This window comes from Emys orbicularis, chromosome 7 (assembly GCF_028017835.1).
Source record: "Emys orbicularis isolate rEmyOrb1 chromosome 7, rEmyOrb1.hap1, whole genome shotgun sequence".
In the NCBI taxonomy this organism is placed as follows: domain Eukaryota; kingdom Metazoa; phylum Chordata; order Testudines; family Emydidae; genus Emys; species Emys orbicularis.
In genome coordinates, this window is record NC_088689.1 from 38,595,539 (window position 1) to 38,619,865 (window position 24,327).

Sequence of the window (24,327 nt, forward strand, 5' to 3'; positions counted from 1 at the left end):
AGTGTAGACCAGGCCTAAACAGGGACACTACTCTGCAGCCTTAGAAGAGAGGACTCTCTTACTTCTAAACATAAGACTTAAAGGATACAAGAACAGAGCAACACTAAAATTGTCCACACTAAAGCTAGTGACACTACTGTATGGATACACAGAGAGATTACTATTGTACATACATGAAGTACTCTGTTGGTTATAAATGTTAGAGAGCTTATTCCTTCACTCTCACACTTCCCTGGTCCTTCTCGCATGAACAGAGAGCAACAATACCCGAAGTCCAAAGGTGCAAACAATTCAATGTTTATTGGGGTGAATTTCCATCAAGCTTAAATCCAAGTTCCTTTTTCCTTATTTTTGAATCCCAACTTACTTCCTGTTTGCCCCTAATTTATATAGTAATATTTTTAGCTATACCTTAACCAATCATTCTACTAACCTACTACCTAACCAATCCTAACATATTGTAACATGCAGGGCCGGCTCTAGGTTTTTTGCTGCCCCGAGCAAAAAATTTTTTGGCTGCCCCCCACCTCAGTCCTGGGCTCCCCCCCGCACCCTCCTGCTGCCCCAGCCCTGGGTTCTCCTCCCACACCCACTGCCGCCCCAGCGCTGGGCTCCCTCCTTTCCCCCCCACTAGTGCCCAACCCCCACCCCCCTGCCACCCCAGCCCTGGGCTCTCCCCCCAACCTGCACCCTCCTGCCGCTCCAGCCCTGGGTCACTGGTAACTCGCTCCCAGGGCGGGTCATTCAGCAGAAATTTTGGATGTGCACAGAACACAGACAGGATTGGTTCCCATATGATTACAGAACTGCAGTAAAGTGGAACAATTTTCAGCTTGTGTGATTGGAGGATATCTGGATGCATATTATAAGACTGTCCCACATAAATGAGGAAACCTTGAGGTGCCTTTATTATTCTTTTGTTCCACTCTTTGTTTCTATGGGGAATTTGCCAATGCAATATCACTGTCTTCCTTTTAAACAAATAAAACTAAAAAGAAAAAAGAAAAAAAAGAAAAGGGGCAATGGCTGTTGAAAATAGCAATTCCAGTCCTAATAACCACTGGGAAGCATTTCTTGCTCAATTTTATCCTACTTTTTCTACAACAAGTTACAGTGGATCAGTATATTTGATTTGGGAGAAATGAAGTAATAGCTGCCCAAATTGAGCTTGAGCACTCCTGAATTTTGAGGGTGTTCAAATCTGGAAGGCAGGTGCTAGATTCCCTTTCTGAATATTAGCTAAATCTGGAAAGGAAAAGTCAATTTCTGCTTCCATGGCTCAGAAGTGGAAATCCTCCTACGTGCCTGGTACTGTATCTAAAGCTGCCCAAGCCCTCTAGCAGAGACTCCCCTCCCGTACTTTTCATTTTAAATTCTAGTGGGATCCACGTACCTCCCTTGCTAGGCTTCAGATAGAGAGGGGCACTGTCCATTTAGTCCACCCAATTCCTTCTTTGGGGGCTGCTGCAAGGTGAGGTCACACCAGTATCCCTAATCCAATTTGGGGAAGTCTTCTGAAGGGGATATCTGGGGCAAAGCCTTCTACTCCTTGGGCATACTTGTCCCCCATTCACAGTGCCACCCCCTTCTAGCAGCCAGCTCCCCATCCACAGCAAGCGCATGGGGTCTCAGCTTCCCCACTCCCTCCCCCTCCCTTTCCTGTGGCTAGCGGCCAAGGGAATGCTGGGAAATGTAGTTCTTTCCCTGCTCCAGGGCTGGCTCTATAGGCAGGGAGTTAGCCAAGAACTACAGCTCCCAGGGTCCCATGGGTTCTCAGCTCCCATGCTGGATCCCCAGCTGCTCCATGGCTCCGCTTCTGCAGCGTTGCGAGAGGGGAAGAAGTGAGTTTAAAAAAAAAAAAAAAAAAAAGGATGGCCCGAATGCCGCCCCCTGCAAATGTGCCGCCCCAAGCACCTGCTTGTTTTGCTGGTGCCTAGAGCTGGCCCTGGTAACATGATTAGCTCACCAATTATATTCCACCACCTTAATTAGTTTACACCCAGCAAAATTAATTATACAGCAGACAGAAACAATTACAGAACCAGACAGAGACCATGCAAATAAACATACAAAACAATACAGAAGTGAGGATTTCACAACTACATCTATACAGACATAAGGGTTTTCCAGCTGTGTCTATTGATAAGTGAGTTCTTACCAGACAGAAAACTATCAAACTAAATTTCCTTTTACATGTTCTAGGCTTTTCCCTTTATCTGGAGGTGAGAGATCGGATCACCTTCCTAACAGCCCCAGATTGCCTTATTTCAATTTGACTAAACAGGGCCTCAGACTGTCACAGTGAGAGACACAGATAGACAATGATTTTGATTCTTTCTTTTATACCGCTATAACTAGCTAAGTGATAAGAATACACCTAAATTCTTAAAGTATAGGCCAGACAGGCTTGAATATCCATATCCTAACAATAAACATTGAATTAAAAGACCACAGGTGTGATTTGTTGAACAAAACTGCAATATCACTATAGGAAAAGTTCATTTTATTACATGTTCACGCTAATTCCCTCCTTTCAGCAGGAGGTATGGATTTACATAGGCCCCTTGGGTGGAGAGGTCCTGTACTAGAATTTAGAATATGTGGTGCCTCCACCTAGGTAAATAGCCTCGAAACCCCATGTGCTGGCTTTAGAGGTCTCATCTCCAGTAGATTTTACAAAGAACCTCAGAATATCCCAGAATATCACCCTAACAGCAGCAGTGCTTACAATTTAAACAACTCAACAAACACACTGTAAAACAGCAAACTGAACAGTAAAAAAACATACACGGATGTGGCTTTTTTAAAAACAGCCGCATAGATGATAAAGATCCCTCCTGATTCCAGACTCGCTCCACTCACAAACAAACCCAGGAGGTGACATGATTTCTCATCCAAACACTACATGTTTTCTAAACAGCCTGAAGGCAAGCACCTGTTTATGTGTTTCTTCTCTCACTGTGTATGTACAGTATATCATTCCACCAGAAATGATGATAAACTTGCTGGGAGTATTCAATTTAGAATTTTCTTGAATTAATTTGCTATCATTAATTGAGCAACTTAGATTAACTTTCAGAAAGATTAATTCTTTTTATTTTTAAAATGACCTTTTAAAATGATTTTTAGAGCCTATATTTATCTACATTTTGTAGAGTGAGCCTATATTTTCTGCCAAATGCAATATTCTTTAAGATAGCAAACTAATGAAAGGGGATCCAATGCATTGGGCAGTAAATGAGAGAGCCTGTGAGGTGTTTTTTATGGAACAGTGTATATTTATGATGGAATCTATTGATTGACAGATTATAATAATGTTTTTTACTGTTATGTTTTTCCTCAGAACAATTCCACTTTGTTCTTTTATAAGCTGCATCCATATATTCCTTGTCTTGGGATAAGAATACAGAAGACTGAGTTACAGTTACCGAGAAACAACTCCTGAAAAAATGGGATAGCACAGACAGTTTATTTATTTCAGATTCATTTTTTGCTAAAGAGCTTTTAATACAGATTTTTTTTTAAACTTAAACTTCATAACACCAGTGAACTTTATCGCTGTTTCAGACCAATCCTGGAAAAATCTGCATGACTACTAACATTTTTTGTGAGGAACTGTGGAAGGGATGTTTATTGTCACCTCATGAGCTCAGCCTTCATCTCTGCAGTGCTTGTGAGCAGCTCAGCAGCTTCTCAGGAAGGGAGTAGGGAAGGAGTAAGCCATTGCCTGTCCTCCAAACTCTGCATGTCCTTTGATCACTGGTTGCAAGTATAATAAATCATTTGACTAGTGACCTCTGGATTATTTAGCAATGGTCACTATAGAGATTTTCATGGCAATGTTTTCTTCCATTACACTGCTCTACAGCCAAAATGCTTCTGAAATAAATGTAGTCAAACTTTACTAATTCTGGGTCACTGAGAACGAAAATGATGCTTAAAATGGTTGATTGGCTCTAGTTTTCAAGATATGCTATTGGGTCAGTATATACGACCTTTGACTTGGGAATGGCGGAGGATAAGTGAGTTATAAAGGGAAGGGATCTCAATTTAAACCAGAAATGACTAAAATACATCTTTGACTGGATCTATGAATAAATCTATGACTGGGTTTGGACAGTACTTGCTTTTTAGGCATAACAATGAATGATGCAATCTGAAGCTGGTATTGCGTCATACATGATATGAATTGCATCATGTTATTCCTAGAAGTCATGGATGATGCAATCATAACGAAGCTTACATCACTCTGCTGAACCAATTGCCCTATATCAGCTCTAGAAATCATACAGTGTCGTGCTCTCTTATTTGTCAGTGTTTGATTTTGCAAAGGGACACATTTCTGTTTAGCCAAAGTGAGCAGAGATGCCTCGTACTTGTGTGAACAGTGCAGATAACTTCTGCTATGTTTGTGGTGAAGTGACTTTTGCATCACAAAAGCGCAGTATAACCACTATGGTTAAGAAAGCCTATCACCTTTATTTTGGCTGCAAAATTGGAGATCAGGACAAGAGGTGGGCCCCACACATATGCTGCAACACTTGTGCAACAAATCTTCGCCAGTGGTTGAACAGGAAAAGGAAATCTATGCCTTTTGCAGTGCCAATGATTTGGAGAGAGCCAACAGATCATACCAGCAATTGCTACTTCTGCATGGTGCCTCCAGTTGGGAAAGGTGTGTCAAAGAAGAAAAAGTGGACTGTGCATTATCCAAACATTCCATCAGCTATACGCCCAGTACCCCACGGTGAAGGACTGCCGGTTCCTGATGCACCAGAATCATTCTCGCTTGAGTCAGACGAGGAAGAGGAAGAGGATGAAACTTCTGGTCCTGAACCATCAATGTCACAGGACCCACATTTTCTCCCATCCTCCTCCTCTGAACCACACCTCATAACACAAGGTGAACTGAATGACCTTGTCAGGGATTTGGAACTACCCAAGAGTAAGACAGAGCTATTGGGCTCCAGACTACAGCAGTGGAATCTCCTGGCAGGTGATGTTAGGGTTTCCATGTTCCGTGACCATCAAAAGGATCTTGTCCCATTCTTCTTCATGGAAGGTGATCTTGTAGCCTGCAACAACATCGATGGTGTGATGGCAGCCCTCAACATCGTTCACGATCCAAATGAGTGGAGACTGTTCATTGATTCATCGAAGACGAGTCTTAAAGCTGTTTTACTGCATAATGGCAATGTTTTGCCATCAATTCTAGTTGGTCATGCAGTCCATATGAAGGAAACCTATGACAACATGAAACAACTTTTGAGGTGCATAAACTATGACCAACATCAGTGGCAGCTTTGTGGCGATTTGAAGGTTGTTGCTCTCTTGCTTGGTCTGCAGACTGGATACACAAAGTACTGCTGTTTTCTCTGCGAATGGGATAGTCGTGCAAGAGATTCCCACTCCATCAAGAAAGATTGGCCACTCCGACAGTCATTGGAGCCTGGGAGGAAAAGTGTTCAGCATCCACCACTTGTTGAATCAAGGAAGATTTTGTTACCACCCTTACACATCAAGCTGGGTCTGATGAAGAACTTTGTCAAGGCCATTGACAAAACACAAGCAGCTTTCAAGTACCTCCGTGGAAAATTTCCAAGGTTAAGTGAAGCTAAGATAAAGGAAGGTGTCTTTGTTGGTCCTCAGATTCGTGAACTTCTTCGAGATGATGCATTTGACCATGCACTGCGTGGCAAGGAAAAGACGGCATGGAAAGCCTTCCAGTTAGTGGCAATCAATTTTCTCGGAAACAACAAGGCAGACAACTACAGGTTGTTGGTGGAAAACCTCCTCAAGGCATACAAAAGCCTTGGTTGCAACATGTCACTAAAGATACATTTTTTGCACTCTCATCTAGATTTTTTTCCACCGAACTGCGGAGCAGTGAGCGACGAGCATGGCGAGCGATTTCACCAGGACATTGCAACAATGGAGAAACGCTATCAGGGCAAATGGAGCCCATCAATGCTTGCAGACTATTGCTGGACAGTGACAAGAGATGCTCCATTTAATGAATACAAGAGACAAGCCAAGTAGCGCCGAGGAGACACTGAATAGGACTAAACTATGTACAGAATAGTTTTTTGCCTTTTGTTTCATAATAAATTTTATTTATCTAACCCTTTTGCTGATTTTTAAAGTGTTACATAAACAGGACAGGTGAAATATTATCATGTAAAGCAACCATAAACACATGAAAAGACCTAGGTTTACAATTTATGATGAAAACTCTACTATCTACACAATATACATAGACATAAAATGTAAATATCTTAGAAACAGTAGCCAATCAGTTGTTTTAATTGTCATATCTGAATTCAGCACATCAAAATACATAATAAATAGCACATTTTATCTCTGAAGCAGACGACTTCTCAAAAATTGTAGACCAGTGTTATATGTAACAATAATTGTATGGTGAGATATGGCTCAATCATGATATCCAATTCACTGCAGTCTCTTGGGAGTGTATTGAAATTCACTTCTTGAATAAGTCATTTAATTTCCTCATATAAAGTCCATCTATGAAAATGATCATCTAATATGTTCAAATGTCATGTCTTGTTTCATTTGCTCAGTCAAGAAAACATGTCCATCCAGTAACTGCATTTTGAATAAATTAGGGATGTTTACTGGACATTGTAAAATCTAAAAATATATTCCCCCAAATATAACATGTTTCTCTTCATGTACATAACTTTGGAAATTTCCTCCTCCTTATTCTACTTATATTCATGACAATACTAGAAGTCTGATCCAAAGTGCAAGGAAGTGAATTGTGAGTCAGTTATTGCACCGACTTCAAGGGGCCCTGACTGTATGTAATGAATGGGATACTTGTAAAGCCACTATCTACTACATCACATATTTTAGCACCACTGTCTGTGGCAATTATTGCCCTCTTTTGGCTTGAGGATGTGGACTGACTTAATTATAGCAGTATAATATATATGGGATTATTTTTAACTCCTTCACTGAAGGTTTCTGCTGCAGATTCAATGCTACAATATGGCAACAACCATAAATGCTGATGTTCCACTAGAAGCAATGTAGTCCCCTACATATGGCACAAAATTCTCTCCAGACAACACACAAAGGGTATGACCTTTTCAAACTTCACAAGTTAACTAGACAGTGGTTTTGGCAATTCTGAAGGTGGACTCCTCCATTAGAGTCTGTAATGAAAAGTGTGTGAGCTTAGTGCTATCAGACATTGTGCTGTTAAAGGTACTGTCTTTTGGATGAGAAGATAAAATCAATGTTCTTACCATCTGTACTCAGTCAAGATCCCATGGCACCTTGCACAAAAGTAGGGATGTTACTCCTGTTGTCACCAAATGCCAACAAAGGCAATTCCAACACATGACAATCTATGTTCTCCAACAGTTTCAACTAGATACCGCATTCTTCACTTCCAGTCCTAAACTATTGTGCACTGTTAAATAATTACTGTATTCCATCTCAGACAAGTCTGCATTTCTGTAAATGAAATTAATCTGTTAAGCTCTTTAGTGTTCTTCATTAGCTTATGGATGAAATGTGGTATATACTACTATACTACATTTCTATTATACCACATTTCCACTGAAATTAGATTTTTCTCATCTACATGGTAAATTAGACAGTAACAAAAAAGCTAATGCTCTTTACCATCCAGAACCATAATATGTAAAATCTTTGCCCTCTAAAAGTATTCTTACTGGTATTGTTGCTATTTGTAGCAGGTTTTGAATTTGGAGGAGAAAAGACATGACTGATGATTTTGAATTAAAGATCTGTCAATGACAAATATGCCTTACATGTACTACTACTAGTCCAAATGTCAGTGGTACACTGTGCTATTCCTTCTTCAGTACAATTTACCAGAGATTCAGTTTTCTCCTGTATTATTTTTTAAAACAATTGTAATTGGACTTGTGACTAGGGGCTGGTCTTCACTACCTGCCCGGATCGGCGGTAGAAAATCGATCTCTCGGGGATTGATTTATCGCGTCTCGTTGGGACGCGACAATCGATCCCTGAATCGACGCGCGTACTCCACCAGCCCAGGTAGGAGTAAGCGTCGTCGACGGGGGAGCCGCGGCAGTCGATTTGCCGCCATCCTCACAGCGGGGTAAGTCGGATCAGATACGTCGAAATCAGCTACGCTATTCCCATAGCTGAATTTGCGTATCTGAAACCGATCCCCCCGTAGTGTAGACGTAGCCTAGGAGTTATTGAAATAGGGTATTGTTTTGGTTTTAAGTATTATAGGTAAGGGAAATGGCTTGAGGAAAAGCCAAATTCCACTACCTCCATGAAAGGGGAGAATCAGGTTAACAGTCAAATCAGATTGTGTACATTTAACATATGTCAGAGGTAGGAGAGCTAGCTTCATTCTAAAAACAAACAAACCAACCACACACACCACTCCTCTCCCAGAAAAATTCCCACCAAATCAAAGCCATACAATAATATTTTAGGGGGCCCATGTTGTTGTGATGTAATTTCCTCTGGCTATCCTACTTTGCTTTGTGTGCCTTTTGGCTCATGGAGTGGAAAAGTGGGTGCCTGGTGGCAGATGCGGGTGGATGCTGATGGCTTACTCCAAATCCCTCCAGAGTTCACTCTGGAAGGTTCCATGGCCCCGAGATACCTCATAGTTGCCAATTTTTAACTGTTTAGGTTATCTATGATAAACCAATAGGACTCACCTATCCTTCACAAAATTCTTTTGTCCATTTATAAACGTTTTCAGTTATCTCTGAAACACTAAAACAGAACTCATTACTAGGAACCTGTCCAAGAGAAGACCTACTCTTGGAAGGTGTAATCTCTGCTGAAAGCTCTCCACAGAGAGATATTCAGAAGAGATTGTAACTGAAGTAACCATTCTTTATTGTTTGTATTCTCTTTTGTTTTTAATTTTATTCTATTTTCTTTAACAATAGTTAACAATTGTGATTATTTTGCTTTTGTTTAATTGTGGTATCCGCTCAGGTGTGGCAAAGAACTCCATGCAACTAAAGTAGTGCGAGTCACATCCCTGAATGAAAAGACAATGACGATTTGGCCTATCATTTCTTGTTTCTCTACACTATGAAATGTAGTAATTTTGGGGATAAAATTACTTGGTGCTCAATGACTTGAAACATCTCAATGTCCTCCACAGGTGTATTAGACAAGAATATTTATCCAAAAGAAAACCTTCACAAAACAGAAATACTTCAAGCAGCCAGAATAGCACATAATACTGGCAGCTCTTCTAAAGCATCTCATGTTGTAGGTTAGTTGATCTGAAAATATTCAGAATTGATGAGGTGAATGAAAGTTTCAAAATCTGAACTTCAATCCAGATCTAAATCTTGTGGCTGACTACCCTATTTCTATAATTGAGAGAATCCAGCTGCCTGATCCAGACAATCATAAACTTCAGGGGCAATTGTTCAAACTTAGATTCTGCATTTTCACATATTCTACATTTCATTGCTACGTGCAGGTAGATATATCAGGGCAGAGTCCTTAACCATAGGCGTGCGCACGGGGTGTGCCCAGGCACACCCTAATGCACGGGTGGGCAAATGGCTCCACTCCCCGGCACGGCAAGCCGCGGGGTCCACGCTCCTGGGCCGGAGTGCCCGACCAAGCACAGCAAGCCACCGGCCCCTCCTCCACCTCCCCCCCCCCCCTCCCCTGGAGCCATGCTGCCGCGTGCAGCGCTCTGGGGGCCAGGGCTGCGCACTCCCACGGAGCAGCGTTTGGCTCCGCTGTGAGGCAGACATGCTCCCCCCACCCCTGGAGCCATGCCGCCGCGCGCGCAGCGCTCTGGGGGCCGGGGCTGTGCGCTCCTGCGGGGCAGTGTTTGGCTCCGCGGGGAGGCTAGGAGCCTCCTCTCATGGTAAGGGGTCCGGGGCCAGGGGGGTTTCTGTTGCTGTTATTATTTGTTAAGGTGATGTGATATATGATTTATTCACATTAACTTCTGAAAGTAATATACAGTTTAGAAACTGCATAGGCTCTTCCTGTTCACTTCTTGTCTCTTTTATACAGTGATTTATGAGGTGTACAAGAAATTATTTATGTGAAAAGAACCACTGATTCTTTTGGGGGAGTGCATCTTACACTTCTAGCTAGAAAAGAAGCCAGCATACAACACTAAATCAAACTTGCTGCAGTTTAAAATATTATTATTAAATGTATAGGTTTATGCAGAACTATAGGTAAAAGGATTTTTCTCACATTAAAGCATCCATTATATCCTGTATAATTATTTAAATACATTTTTGGTGAGGAAGGTAAGACAAAAAATGATGTTTGTATATAACAGCAAAGATTTACTATCTAAATCTCACATTAAAAATGAAGATTTCTACTTTATCTTCCCTAATTTGTATCATGATATTAAGTGTTTTTAAGTCATGATACAATCATGATATAATCAAAACAATTTATTTTTAGTGGCAGAGTAGCAAACTGTTCATGGTTTACTTTGGCATCACATATTTATCTGAATAAATGGCTACAGACAATCACAATCTTTGAAATGACAAACACATATTAAATTTAACCAAAATAAGGTTTACAACAGGAGGATTAAATTGAGTTCTACTGTATTTGAGTAACATCTTTTCCAATTAGCAAGTCTCCTTCTATTACATTGTCATTTATTCAGAAAGCCTTAAAGCAGTGTTTCCCAAACTTGGGACGCCGCTTCTTCGGGGAAAGCCCCTGGCGGGCCGGGCCGGTTTGTTTATTTGCCGCGTCTGCAGGTCTGGCCGATCGCGGCTCCCACTGGCCACAGTTCACTGCTCCAGGCCAATGGGAGCTGCTGGAAGCAGCGGCCAGTACATTCCTCGGCCCGTGCCGCTTCCAGCAGCTCCCATTGTCCTGGAGCGGCCAACTGCGGCTAGTGTGAGCCGCGATCGGCCGGACCTGGTAAACAAACCGGCCCGGCCCGCCAGGGGCTTTCCCTACATAAGCGGCATCCCAAGTTTGGGAAACACGACCTGAAAGGGTTATAACACTAGATTACAGTAAAAAGTTACGTTCTCTGTACTCTCTCCCCACCATCCGTGCTCTCTTCTCCATATGCTCAGTTGTCATTTCATTACACCACAATATCTCCATCACTCTGGTTTCCTTTATTTCCCCAAACTCTCTCACCACAAAGTCCATTCCATCAACCTCCAATTCTTGCTCAACTCCTTTTTACTCCTGTACTGCTGAGTGCATTTTGAGAAAATGCCTTGACCGCACAGACACTCATCCTTCAATACTACCATCTCCCAGCTCAAACAACACTTCTCCACCATCATTTAATCCCATATTGCAATTCCAGCCACCTAAAAGCATTTCCCTGTTCCATGTTCTCTCACCAACTTTTTCAAAGAGAAGATTCAGCATGACATCCTTTCTGCCTTCCTTTCACAATCTTCTCTCACCCCATTCTTACCTCCTTCTGCACTTTCAACAACAATGAGGTTCCTCACCTGTTTTCCTCTTAACTCTTCCACCTGGCCAAGCGATGCCATCTCCTTCTTCCTCATGACCTACCCTGCCCTTACACTCTCACCACCTTCTTCAACCCTTAGCTTCTCACTCTTATTAAGTTCCTTTCCTTCACAGTATGAACATGCTATGATTCCTCTATCCTTATAACCCCCCAACATTTACCCTGCATCTTTCGCCAACTGCTATCCCATCTCCCTTCACCTCTAAACTCAGTGAAAGTGTCACACACAACTGTTTTATTAAGGTTCTCTCCTCCAACTCTGTCCTTTTACCCTCCAATTTGGTCTCTATGCCACTGAAACTTTTGTCTCCATGGTCTTTAATGACACTTTTATGGTCAAATTTCAGAGCCTCTACCTGGATGACATCTTTGAGTATCATCTATCTAGACCCACACATCTAGGCAGTGTCCATATGTTTCCCCTTCTTCCTTCCTCCATCACTTCCTTCCAGAGATCTGGCCTTTCCTCTCTGTTCTGCTAGTAAAAGCCTAGTCTAGGCCCTTATTATCTCTCATCTTAACAACTGCAGCCTTTTTCTCTCTGGCCTTTCTGACATCCAATTGGATTCCCAGGTCCAATCAAAAGATGATACTAAATTAATTCTTCTGACCATGTTACCCTCAACTGAGAGATGGTCCCCCTTTCTCCACTGCATCAAATGATGTGGCCCTTCACAACTTAGCCCCTCCCTATTTAATACATTTATCATGTGATCTTTCCCCTACTCCTTCAGTGGTACTATCTTCCATTTCCTATTTGCTCCTACTATAAACACCCTCACATTTTCTTCCATGCTGCTCCTTTATGTATGGACCACTCTCCTTAAACTAGTCTGTAAAGAGAATACCCTGTCTTTCAAATCTCTCTTCAAGATTCACTTCTACAATGATGACTACCAGAAAAAGCCAACTGATAATGGATAGTCAGATGGCCTTTAGGAGTGTCCAATATTGTATTTTTAACTCTAGTTGTGTATAAACCTGGCCTATGTAAATGCATATTCTTATTACTATTTCCATCATCCTCCCTCCCCAGTTCCTTCAGATTGTATAACCCACTGATTATATCTTATATTAAATATATTGCAAGATCTTTAAGGCAGGGACTGTCTTTTACTGTGTGTTTGTACAATACCTCAATCATGACTGAAGACTTTAGGCTACCATAATAAAATAATCATCATCGTAAATAGGTTAAAAGTGTCTACGTCACCTAAGCCAAGAAAAGCACAAGCGCGATTCATATTCTTCACTGCCTCTGTGAGCAACTAGATAACATGTATTGATGGTGAAAAGCATAGTGATGTTATACAAGGAAGGAATGAGGGGGGGAAATAATTTGCTTACATACCATGGCATGGATATCATACAAAACTAAAAAAAAAGAAAACATTCAGAGCTGAAATTACTGTTAGAATAGGAAATGTTGAAATAAAAAGAATAGGCGTTTTGGAAAGCATCCCATTTCAACATAAAATGAAAGACAAACAAAATGCAGTGTATTGTTGAGATGTCCGTAATAAAAAAAATAGTTCTCTAATTCACAAAGGTGTACAACTTTTTACCAACATACAGTTTTCTAAATTTAAAAAAGGAAACCTAGCTACAAAAATAATAACTAACATGAATGTAACATTATAAGCATCCTATACCAAAAGTAATAGTTTCATTAAAGAAAAACATACTGCATGTTCATATGTGCCTCTTAATAGTTCTTCATTTTACTTTCACTTGAGCAATCCCACACAAACAGACCTTTCTCTCTTCTTTATATTTATTATGTTTAAAATGTTGGTTTAAGAAACAATGGTATATACATTTGCAATTTGATTACAAATACTGAGTCAAATGCATCCCTCGCATATCTCCATTAAATAAAATGAAGATATACCAGGAATTAATATGGTCTCTCTATTGTCACATCATTTTACAATTCCTGCACTGCTCTTTTTTCTTGAGTTCCTCATTTTGGATCTTTTCCCTGCACTGAAACTTTGGCTGGTTGAGGTGTATGTAAATATAGCTTCAGAGTAAATTTCTTCTTCTCTTTAAAAGTTCTCATTTTGGTGCTGTAACTGGTATATTTCCAAATAAAATGTGCTGAGGAGAATACTTGCAAGCATATAATAATTAAAATGTGTTCAGATCTCAATGCTAGAAATAAGTGTATATTTAAATTATGTTTTTAATTTTACTTATGTGTTTCTTGACTTTGGTTGTAATCCACAGGTCTTGAATACATTCTCCATAATGGATCCCTATTGGACACAGTTGTGACAGTTAAGCATACCAGGGCCATATATTGTTATCCTTTCATTTGTAACTTGTCTTCTTAAAGCAGCATATATTAATAGCTCATTCCATTAAATACCAAATCGTCTGGGTAAACATTTTTTCCATATACTATAGTATCTTTGTGTAACATGTAAAATAAAAACATGCTTACCATCATCATTCTGGGCCAAACAATTGGTGAAGACAGTAGCAATCGCAATTCCTACAGCCAACCATTCCCAGAGACAAAACTGCTGTAGCATTTTCTATTGAACTTCACTCAAGGCAGATCTGAAATAAAAAGAAAGATTTGACATGTTCATTAATCAGTTAAGGTAAATGCATCTGTCAGTGCAGAGAGCTTATAATGACTTCATGGTTAATCACTGGTAGTATGGGTCCCTAAGCAATATTACTAAATGATATGTATCTATCAGCAAGCATGTCCAATCTCCAGAACAGGACAGTTTTGTTTTGTTTATGTTATTGCTCTTTCTACATCAATCACGGTGTTAGAGAACTGTGTAATGTTTTGTGTTAGTCAAACATATATTAAATGTTAGAGAAATTAATATATATAACATGATAAGAAAAGATAACAATGTTTGCTTTTTGTACATTTTTGCTGAGATAGCACTTTAGATTTTGCTGCAAGAGTTTGCGAATCAGAAAACTGGTTTGTGTGTCTTATTTGTAAAATATCTGGCCTAAGCAAATAACAAGGTAAAGCAAAAAGTCAAGAGGAACCGGTTAGCTTTGCAGAAAATCAGGTGTACGTCCCTCCTCCCCTCAACAAGACAAGCTAACAAGCAAAAACCCAACACCACAAAAAACAGACCAGTGAAATGAACAACTACTACTGTAAAATAAAATCACCTGGATGAAGCCAGTGGGAGTGGGACCAAAAAATGTTGGGGAACAAATAGAAGTCAGTATCAGCAGAATATTCAAAAATGTATTAACTGAGGTTAATTATTGTAATGTATGCATGAGAATGTTTTAATTAGGGGGTTAGAATGTAATGTATAAAAATAAAGACAAATGAAGTAGCTCTGTAAACTGAGTCTGCACAAAGTTACAAAAAGAAAATTAAAAATTTAACAATAAGGGACTGGAGAAAATACAGGGGAAGACTAGTCAAGCATAGCAGAAACCAGAGATTTGAAAAGAGTCACCCTGTCCTCAAGGAAAGTAACTTGATCATTTACTTTTCTTGACTTATCTCTTTTTACATGTATATGTAATTCATATGTAATAATAACCCTGTCTTAAAATGTATATAACAAAAGCTAAAAAAAACCCTCTTTAAGTCTAGATTGGAGTGGATCTTGTTTCGCACCCAACAAAGGTATCAAGCAAAGAAATATGTTATTCTCCTTCCTTCAGCTTCACCATTAAAGTTCACTACTTTTCTGAAAAGTGGTAATATAAAACAGATGTACCAATCCTTAAAGCTGCTGCCCAACTTCTGGGCTTGGCTGGGAGATATCCCACAGTGTTTAGACCCACTGAACACACCCAGGCTTCTAATAACATCTGGGACTGGTCCACTGCCAGTGCAGCACAAACCATAGAACAAGGCAACCTGGTGGACACAGGCCCACTGAACCAAACAAAAGTTTATAAAGAGTAGCATTTTAAAAGTTATACAATACTCTATTCTGTTATTCTGATAAAAAAGAACTCTCACAATTCAGGGGTGAAAATTACATTACTCTGAACATTTTTATATGAAAATATCAGAATAACAACAATGAAATATCAAATGGAAGCAACAAGAACCATGGAAATGAAGAGAGACATGGATAGTAAAACAAAGCTATTGTCTAAAAAGTATATAAATGCTGTCATTTTACTCATGTAAAGCACTTAGCCCACTGGTTTTCCTTATCACTTTCTGCTAGTATTTTTGTATTATGGTCATATGAGCTATATTTTCATTAATTTCTGAGTCAAACAATTGTCCCTCCACCCTCCGCCACTTAACAGCCTTCAGCATCAAAGCAATCTGATCTGCCATCAACAAGAAATTATTAAAGCCACTGCTATCATTTTCCTTCAAGAAATTGAACTTTTCCTATCTCTGCATCTGTATAGTTTCATCTTAGGCATTTATTTACATCACAAACAATAGTATCATATTAGGACATTAAAGCTTTCTTCTAAATAACTCACACTAAGTTACATTTATTGCAACCAAGAGAAAGCAGGGTTTCCGTTAAAAGAAATAAATGACAGCTCTGTTAAGTACTGGAAGAGGCACGCACATCTACAAGACTTGGTTTGAATCTTGTTTTCCCAGTTTATAGCAGTGACACTGCACCCCGTATTCTTCATAGTGATATTATTATGATATGATACTTTCAGTCTAGATAGCTGGTTGGGAAGGGCCTGTTCAGGGCAATGAGCCATTAGGGGAAACAATAGGCCTTAGGAGAAGCCTGTCTCCCACCTGGTGAGCCTTCCTCAAAACACTCCAGACAGCCTGTAAATAATGGCTGCTATGACTCTACAAGGACATGTGACCAGGCCATATGATTCTGGATTCCATCTTGGAATGTCAGTATTTTTCCACAAACCGCTCTGGGAACCAAGTTTTGAAACAAAGGGTTGCTGCCATATGCTAAAGCTATATAAGACAGGGAGTGACATCATCTGTTGTTCTTCACTCCCCACACAAGAAGACTTCTGGAAACACCTGAGGGGGGGGGGGGGGGAAACTGGACTGGGGGAAGTGCTGGTCCTAGGCTAAAGGGATTTCTAGCCTGTGTATGAAGACCTGAGAAACCCAAGCTGTAAAGCTAATGCAGCTTGTGCCTTAAGAATCTACAAGTCTGCCTGTACCATCAGTTAGGGTGAGACTCTGCTGTTCATATCCAGTCTATCTAGTATATTAAGCTTAGTTTGCATTTTTGTTTATTTGCTAGGTAATCCACTTTGATCTGTTTGCTACCACTGTTTGCTTTTGTAGTTAATACATTTATTTTATGTTTTAATCTAAACCAGTGAGTTTGGAGTGAAGTGCATGGGATTTGCTCAGAGAGGCTGTTGTATATTTCTCTCCACTCCACATTGGGAGGGGGAGGGACGAACTCTATGAACTTACACTGTACAGTTCCCTGTGCAGCGCAAGCCGGTGTAATTTTGGATTTATGCTCCAGAGGGGGTGCATGCCTGGGGAGCTTTAGCCTTTCTACTGTTGGTTCATGCAGTGGCTAGTCAGAGAGCCTGCATGTAACTGCAGTTGGGTATCTCCTTACCTGTGGGTATGCTGGTGGAAGTATAAAACCGAGAGCATATCTTCAGCTTGGTGGAGAGAACATCAATTCCAAGAAACCAGAGAAGCCCTTCTGTGTGATAAGGGCACTTAGGACAGTGAAGGAAGATGGATAATGCTCTTAATAGCAGCAGTTTCAATTATTTTCTTCAGAGCTTTCTTTTACTGATTCATAAACAAACTAGTCCAAAAACAAACCACTCAGAACAGTGTCCCCCAACTTCCAGAGACTGTTCCAGCTTCCTAGTTTCATCTCTCTAGGTTGCTTCCACAGCAATAAATTACGTGACAGGGCTTGGCTTAACTCCTCATCTACTGTGTGGGCCTTGCCTCAGACCTCCACTGATAAGGTTGTACGGAGGACACAGAGAAAATTTAATTGGAAATTTGTGCAGAAATTATTGCTGAATGAACCAACAATAATTTCCTCTCCAAAGGAATAGCTGGATTTGTTGAAGCCCCCATTATAGCACCTTAGAGAACAGAAGAGGATGGGGAGCATTTTGGAGATTGTGGAGGTATGCACAAGTCCACACATTCATGGCAAAGTGTTTGTTTTAATCCCTAAATTGCTTGCTATTTCTTCAGGGCAGGTCAAAATTAGCCTTCAACAGAGTGATAAAGAGGAAGCTCCTAGACCAAATGGAGGTTTCTCCAATGTAGGGCAGGAACATAGAAAAAAAGCAACAGACCTTCTACTCAAGACCACACAAAATTTACCAGTGTTACAATGTTATTTTTTCCTTCAGTAATTCAGATATGGCTTGTTCTTGTTACCTTTTAAAGTTTATTCAAGTGCTACTTTCTGATTACTTTCAGTTAAATTGCTAGTTTACCAGTTTCAGCCAATCTGAAGTTACTTTAAAGTTACTTGTGGTTTAAAAACACAACTTTTAAAGTAAGTGAATAAATATATGATGATGATTTTTTTCTTAACTGGTTAATATTAAACAAATTTGATCATTATATAAAGCATAGCCACTTCATAGTATGATTTATTGATAGCAAATTAATTTAATATAATCACCAGCATCGTTAATTGGCTTTTGAGGATATGTGAGAATCTCAGAATAAATTTATTCACAGATCTTGCCAATGAGTGAGCAAGGATTCCTAAATGCATTATATGCTTTACAGTTTTCCCAGTCTTCTAGAACACTAATAAAATAAAGGTTTTAATACTAATAAAATTACTTTAGATATTACTAGTTGTCAAATGCTTCCAAGTTTTTATAATTCAGAAATGCTAGGCAAACGATCTATGATTACAGATCTGCAGCAAACAGAATGAGTTCATTTTAAAATATGTAATTAGATAATTCTTAAATCAGCGAATGAACATGCATACAAAGAAGAAAAGTGCACCTATTTGTAATAGTCCTGAAGAGAAATAGGCATATACACTTCCCCAACGATTTTTATACTAAAAAATGACCAGTTCTCCAACTAAAATGCTTAATTTTAGAAAGATAGTTATTGAGTCCTCAACTGACATCCAGTGTGGTGGGACTACTCCAGAGAGGTTTTAGGACTCAGACATCTTGGTAGATTTATTTTTGATTCAGATGAAATGTCAAGTAAACCATAAGGATGGAAATGGAGTTGTTCTAAGAGTAAGTGTCTCTAGATGAAACTGTAAATAGAGCAGAATAAAAGATCGAGCCTTTCATTCAGTAATCCTGTGGGCCGCTGTAACAGAAACTGGAATCAGAAATTTAGTAAACACAAGCATCCTTACAAAATAGGAAGTAAACAGAATCTTCAAATGCCAAAACAGGTCATGAACAGCGCAAATAAGTTTGAAGACCTCAAGTGAGACAGTTGAGGATTGATTACTCACATGAGTAAGAGATGCAGGCTCAAGCTCTAAATTTGCAATGTAATAGAGAATAAAAAAAGGCTAATATGATTACTGGAGTAGAAAACTATAATATTTCTACATGGTATGGTACCTGAATGTTTTACAGAAAGATGCAATGAAGAGGGAGTTCAAAGAGTAACGTACAAGATGAGGAATTATATAGCTGAGAGCAAAGACTTTAACTAGGATGAAATTAAGAGAGGAAAAATGCACATTCAGTATCAGGAAATTTCTGATAATCAGTATTCTTAGGAGTGTGATATATGACTGTGTAACATTTAGGGGGGAAATAAAGTGGTATATAACAGGCCCAAATGGAGTGATGGAAGGCCCATCATTTTTGGTACTACCTCCCCCCCATTAGTTCTTCACAAAATAACAATAAATAAATAAATAAATAAATAAATTAAATTAAATTAAATTAAAATAAAATAAAATAAAATAAAATAAAATATAAGGCACCATACCCATCCCATATAACCCAGGGTGAAACAGAATAGTGAAATAAACCAGGAAATGGAGATGGGCATGAGCTAAACAGTATTTTCAATCTTTTTTCATTTGCGGACCCCTAAAAAATTTCAAATGGAAGTGAGTCCCCTTTGGAAATCTTAACAGTAGCCTGAAGACCCCCCACGGATCCGAGGACCACAGCTTGTTAACCACTCTTCTATGGTAATGACAACCTTTTGTGGGTCCCTTCGATATAGTCCGTGGACCCACAGGGGACCACAGACCCCCGGTTGAAAACCACTGAACTAAAAAAATAAATCTTGTCCTGGCCCCCAGTAAATATTTAATCTACAGCGAGGGCCTAGATGTACAATAACACTGAATCTCAACAATCCAAAATATTTGGAGAAATATAGATATGGATCTATATCCAATTTTGCACCACTTAAAACAGTGGGAGTTTTGCCATTGACTTCATGGGAGGTAGATTCAGCAGTGTGTGGCGTGGGTCCATCTCTAATATTAATATTAACTATACACTTAAAATTCCTTATTTTATAAGCACATCCATATATTAATACCTTTCTAAAATGGATTGCTACCCTGTAGCAGCAAATTTGAAGATACTTTACCAAAGATTATGAAAATGCTTCAAAAGTAGTCATTAGAATGTGTAAATGAAATATGCATGCATTAAAAATAGGTAAATATGGATTTATTCAGTAGCCTCACATGTAAATATTTTAAATAGAAAATATTTGTTTACATGAGAGAATATAATAGCTCCTTTGGAACTGCCATGGTTGAATAAATAATACAGGTTTTTAAAACGGTCTAAATACCCATTTTCATATAAAGTATTTATTTATGCAACCAAGCAGAACATCTTCAAGGATCATAACTTATATACTTTAATTAGCTCTTTTTTCTCTGTGAGTTTATTAGAGTTGCAATAAAAAATGAAAATGAACAATATATAATCTACTTTTAAATAATATTTAATGGATATATTCTGTCATAGGATATCATATCAAAGTTTTTACTAAGCAAAACTCTTACTCTTTTAATGTTGAAGTTTTTTAAAATTAAAATCTGTTCAAATATTAGATACCTGAAGCAAAGCACTTCCATCCTGACATTGGAATGACAACATTTCAAATAATTCCAGTGCTTTATGTACATTTGGGCACATTCAACAGCAAAAGGTTAATCAGACCTATGTTAGTTCACAAATAGAAGAAAACACATCAGAAGTATGACTTAAAAATCACAAAAGTTAGGAAACTCAATGATGTTTAAAATTCAATCCCTAATTCAAACTGGTGTCACTATTCATGACAGGGGCCATGTCTAACTGTAGTGTGCTGTTCCATAATCCAGTGAGGGTTGGCTCTCGAAAGGTGCTAATTATCCTCACCACCCATTTTCTCCAAGAAGAATTGAGGGCACTCAGCAGTTCACATGGTCTGACCTTGTATTTATTTTATGATACCCCTATTCCCTGTATTTCTCTTCCCCGTTCATCCCTCCTCAATGCATCAGATTCCATTGACCCCCAAATCAGGGCCTCCTGGAACCATAGACATCCTTCAGATGTTGCACAATGTGGATCCCAAATGCTAATTCTAGCTGGAGTCTCCAAAGGAGAGGTTACTTAACTTGTGCAGTAACTGGAGTTCCTTGAGATGTGGCCCCCTGTGGGGTGAGCCATTTTAGGTACGCCTTTGCTCCTGCGCCTTTTAGTAGCAGTGCCTGTTCAGCATGCACATGCCCACACGACATCCTCGTCTCCCGTACCGAATAGGACTGCATGAGTGAACCACCCTCAGTTTCTACTCTACTGTAAAGCCCATAGAGGCAGCTCCAAAGTGGAGGGGAGGTAGTGGAGTACCCAAGGAACACACATCTTGAAGAACTCCAGTTACTGCACAAGATGTGCAACCTCTCCTTCTTCGACTGGTGTCCCTGTGGGTGCTCCACTTTAGGTGACTCCCTAGCAGCATCCTTTTAAGAAGGTGGGAGCTCAGATCAGTGTCCATGACTGAAGAAAGAAATGCACTGATTACTGCAGCATCTGACCTTGCAGTGTGAACCAAGCTATAATGGGCAGCAAACATATGCACTGAAATCCTGTTGCAGCCTTGCAGATTTCAGCAACTGAAACAACTTCGAGTAGGGCTACAGACATAGACTGATCTAGGAGAGTATGCAGTCACTCTTAAGGGAGGTGTAACCTCAGTGAAACCATAACAGGCAATAATACATCCAAAAATACATTTAGGAAGCCTTCGAGTGGAGACAGGTACTCCCTTAGACCTGTCTATAATAGAAACAAAAAGAGCCTATGGGGTGTTCCTGAATAGCTTAGTTCTGTTCAAGTAAAAGGCTAACACCCTCTCAACATCTAGCGTACAAGAAGACGACTCCTGTGTGGACTGCTGCGGATTAGGAAAAAAATGAAGAAGGTGAATACTTTGCGTAATGTGAAATTCAGAAGACACCTTAGGTAAAACTTTGGATGGGTTCATAAAGATACCTTCTCCTCAGAGAACAAATTAAAAGGAGGATCTGTCATTAGAGCCTCCATATCCCCAATCCTTCGAGCAGCAGTGATGACCTCCAAAAAGGCCATCTTCAAAGACAGATGTAGCAGCGAGAAAATAGCTAGTGGCTCAAAAGGCTGTTTCATTAGATGGTTAAAAACAAGGCTGAGATCCCAAAGTGGTGTAGTGGCTCTAATTTGCAGTAAAAGTTTGATAAGTATTTTTAGGAATCTAGCTGTGGTTGGATGAATGCATATGAAAAACTTCTACTGGCATGTGGAAAGATGCTGCTAAATGAACCTTGACGGAAGTCATAGAAAGACTGATTTTTTCAATTCCAACAGATAATCTAAGATTGAGGAAAGAGACGACTAGACAGGAGAAAGATGGCACCAGTTACACCAAATATTATATTTTCTCCATTTCTGAAGATAAGTATGCCTTGTAAATTCCTTTCTGCTATTTAAAAGTGCCTTTTGTACTTCCGATGACAAGACAGTCTCTAGTCCCAAGAACTAATGAGGAACCAAGCTTGAAGTTGCAGAACATTCAGATTGGGGTTAAGTATCTGACCCTAGAGATCCTGAGATAACAGTCCAGGTTCGATCAGGAGCTGCACAGAGGGTGACAGATGAGTTTGATGACATAAGGAAACCAAACTTGTCTTGGCCAAGTTGGTGCAATCAAAATGACTTAGGCTTGATCCAGTTTGATCTTCATAAGGACCTTTAAATGCAATAAAGATGGAGGATATGCATAAAAAAATACCATAAAAATGTTTCCTTGAGAATGGGGATTGAGTCCCATTCTGGAATTGAATTTCCTGTACTTTGTGTTGGCTGCCATTGCAAAAAGCTTGAGTTCCAGAAATCCCCAAGCTAGGAATATTTTGTTGAGGACTTGAGAGTTCAACTCCCATTCATAATTTAGGAAGAAATGTCCGCCACAGTGTTTTGTATACCCAGGAGGGAAGAAGTCACGATGGCTATCTGATGGGCTATGCACCAGATTCAAAGTTTTATTGCTTTGGTGTAGAGCGAGGGAGAGTGTGCCCCATCCCAATGATTGATATAATACATGTATGCTGCGTGGTCCATCATGATCTTGATGGAGTTGTTTTTGAGTAGGGGAAGAAAATGGAGGCAACATTTCCAACAGGAAACTCAATATAGTTTATTCGTCTCTGTAAATCCAACTCTTTAACACACCTTATAAACACAGATGGTCTCTTAACTGCCTGTGTGCATGTCCATCTAAAATGACATAATTCCCACTTGTTTATTGTATTGTTTATGTATTTTCCTTAATGCTTCTACATACAAATATTTTATTTAAAAGTCTTTAAAATAACTCTTCAATTTTTTATTACATATATATATATATAACTTGGAGTATGAAGTAAATGCTGATTTTATTTGTCTTTTGTTATGCACAAGTTATACAGTAATGGACTCCTAGAAAACCATCAATCTTCCTTATGTTGTCAACATGTATGCAATACAAAAGGTAAGTTCTTTGATAAACTAATGCATGTTGAAAATAGAGACTCCAATACTTTTCCAGAGGACTGTCTCTAATTGGTCACAACTTTTGGTGCTGTCACAATCACAAGCCCAGACAGGCTGCAAAAAGATAATTCTGGAGTTTTTCCATACAACTGTTGTCCAGCTTCTGTCTACTCTCCTCCCTCAAACCCATCCCAAATGTCAGAGAGACAGCTGTTGGGAAATAGGGAGTGGGAAAGTGGGAGTAACATCTGAGCTAAAAGGAAAATCTAAGGGTTTTTAGTGTCCTACTGTAGACAGTTAAAATGTCCCTTGTATCTTGCCATGGTTCTTTCTGAACATGCAGAGTTAAATCAGTTTAATTTTGTTAACCTATGGCTACAATATGACTAGGGTGACCAGACGTCCCGATAAAATCGGGACCGTCCCGATTTTTAGCTGTTTGTCCTGCGTCCCGACCGATCTCTTGTCAGGACGCAATTTGCTCAGCCGGCAGCACTCGGCTTCCCCCCTCCCCGGTGTCCCGATATTTTCTTCATCTCATCTGGTCACCTTAAGTAAGACCAAAATATATACATATATATACATACAAACTAAGGCCCCAATCCTGAAAATGGTCCCCTACAGACAGACCCCTGCACCCACAGGGTTGCCCCCATTGACTTCAATGGGACTTTACATGGATTCCAGGAGTTTGCCCACATACAGAGCCAGTTGTAGGATCATCCCCAATATCTTGAAATATTTGCATAAGTATTTTGTCACTAGTTATTCTGATGCCTATATGCAGTATTCTGAAATGCCAATGAAGGGGGGGAAGTCAGTGTTTGCCACCTCACCTTCTATACATGGGGATGGAAGGAGAGACCTGATATTTGATTTCTTGGTTTAAACCCACGGTACAAGATCTACAGAAATAG

General features: G+C 39.6%; 1 protein-coding gene across 2 annotated transcripts in view; it reads right to left on the reverse strand.

Moving 5' to 3' along the window:
- PCDH15 (protocadherin related 15) overlaps positions 1-14,031 on the reverse strand; it is a 751,423-nt gene extending 737,392 nt beyond the window's left edge. For both annotated transcript variants that reach the window (XM_065407245.1, XM_065407244.1), the window contains exon 1: positions 13,941-14,031. In XM_065407245.1, the coding sequence (XP_065263317.1) occupies positions 13,941-14,031 (91 nt within the window). The remainder of the gene's footprint in view (positions 1-13,940) is intronic.
- Between the last annotated feature and the right edge of the window lie 10,296 nt (positions 14,032-24,327).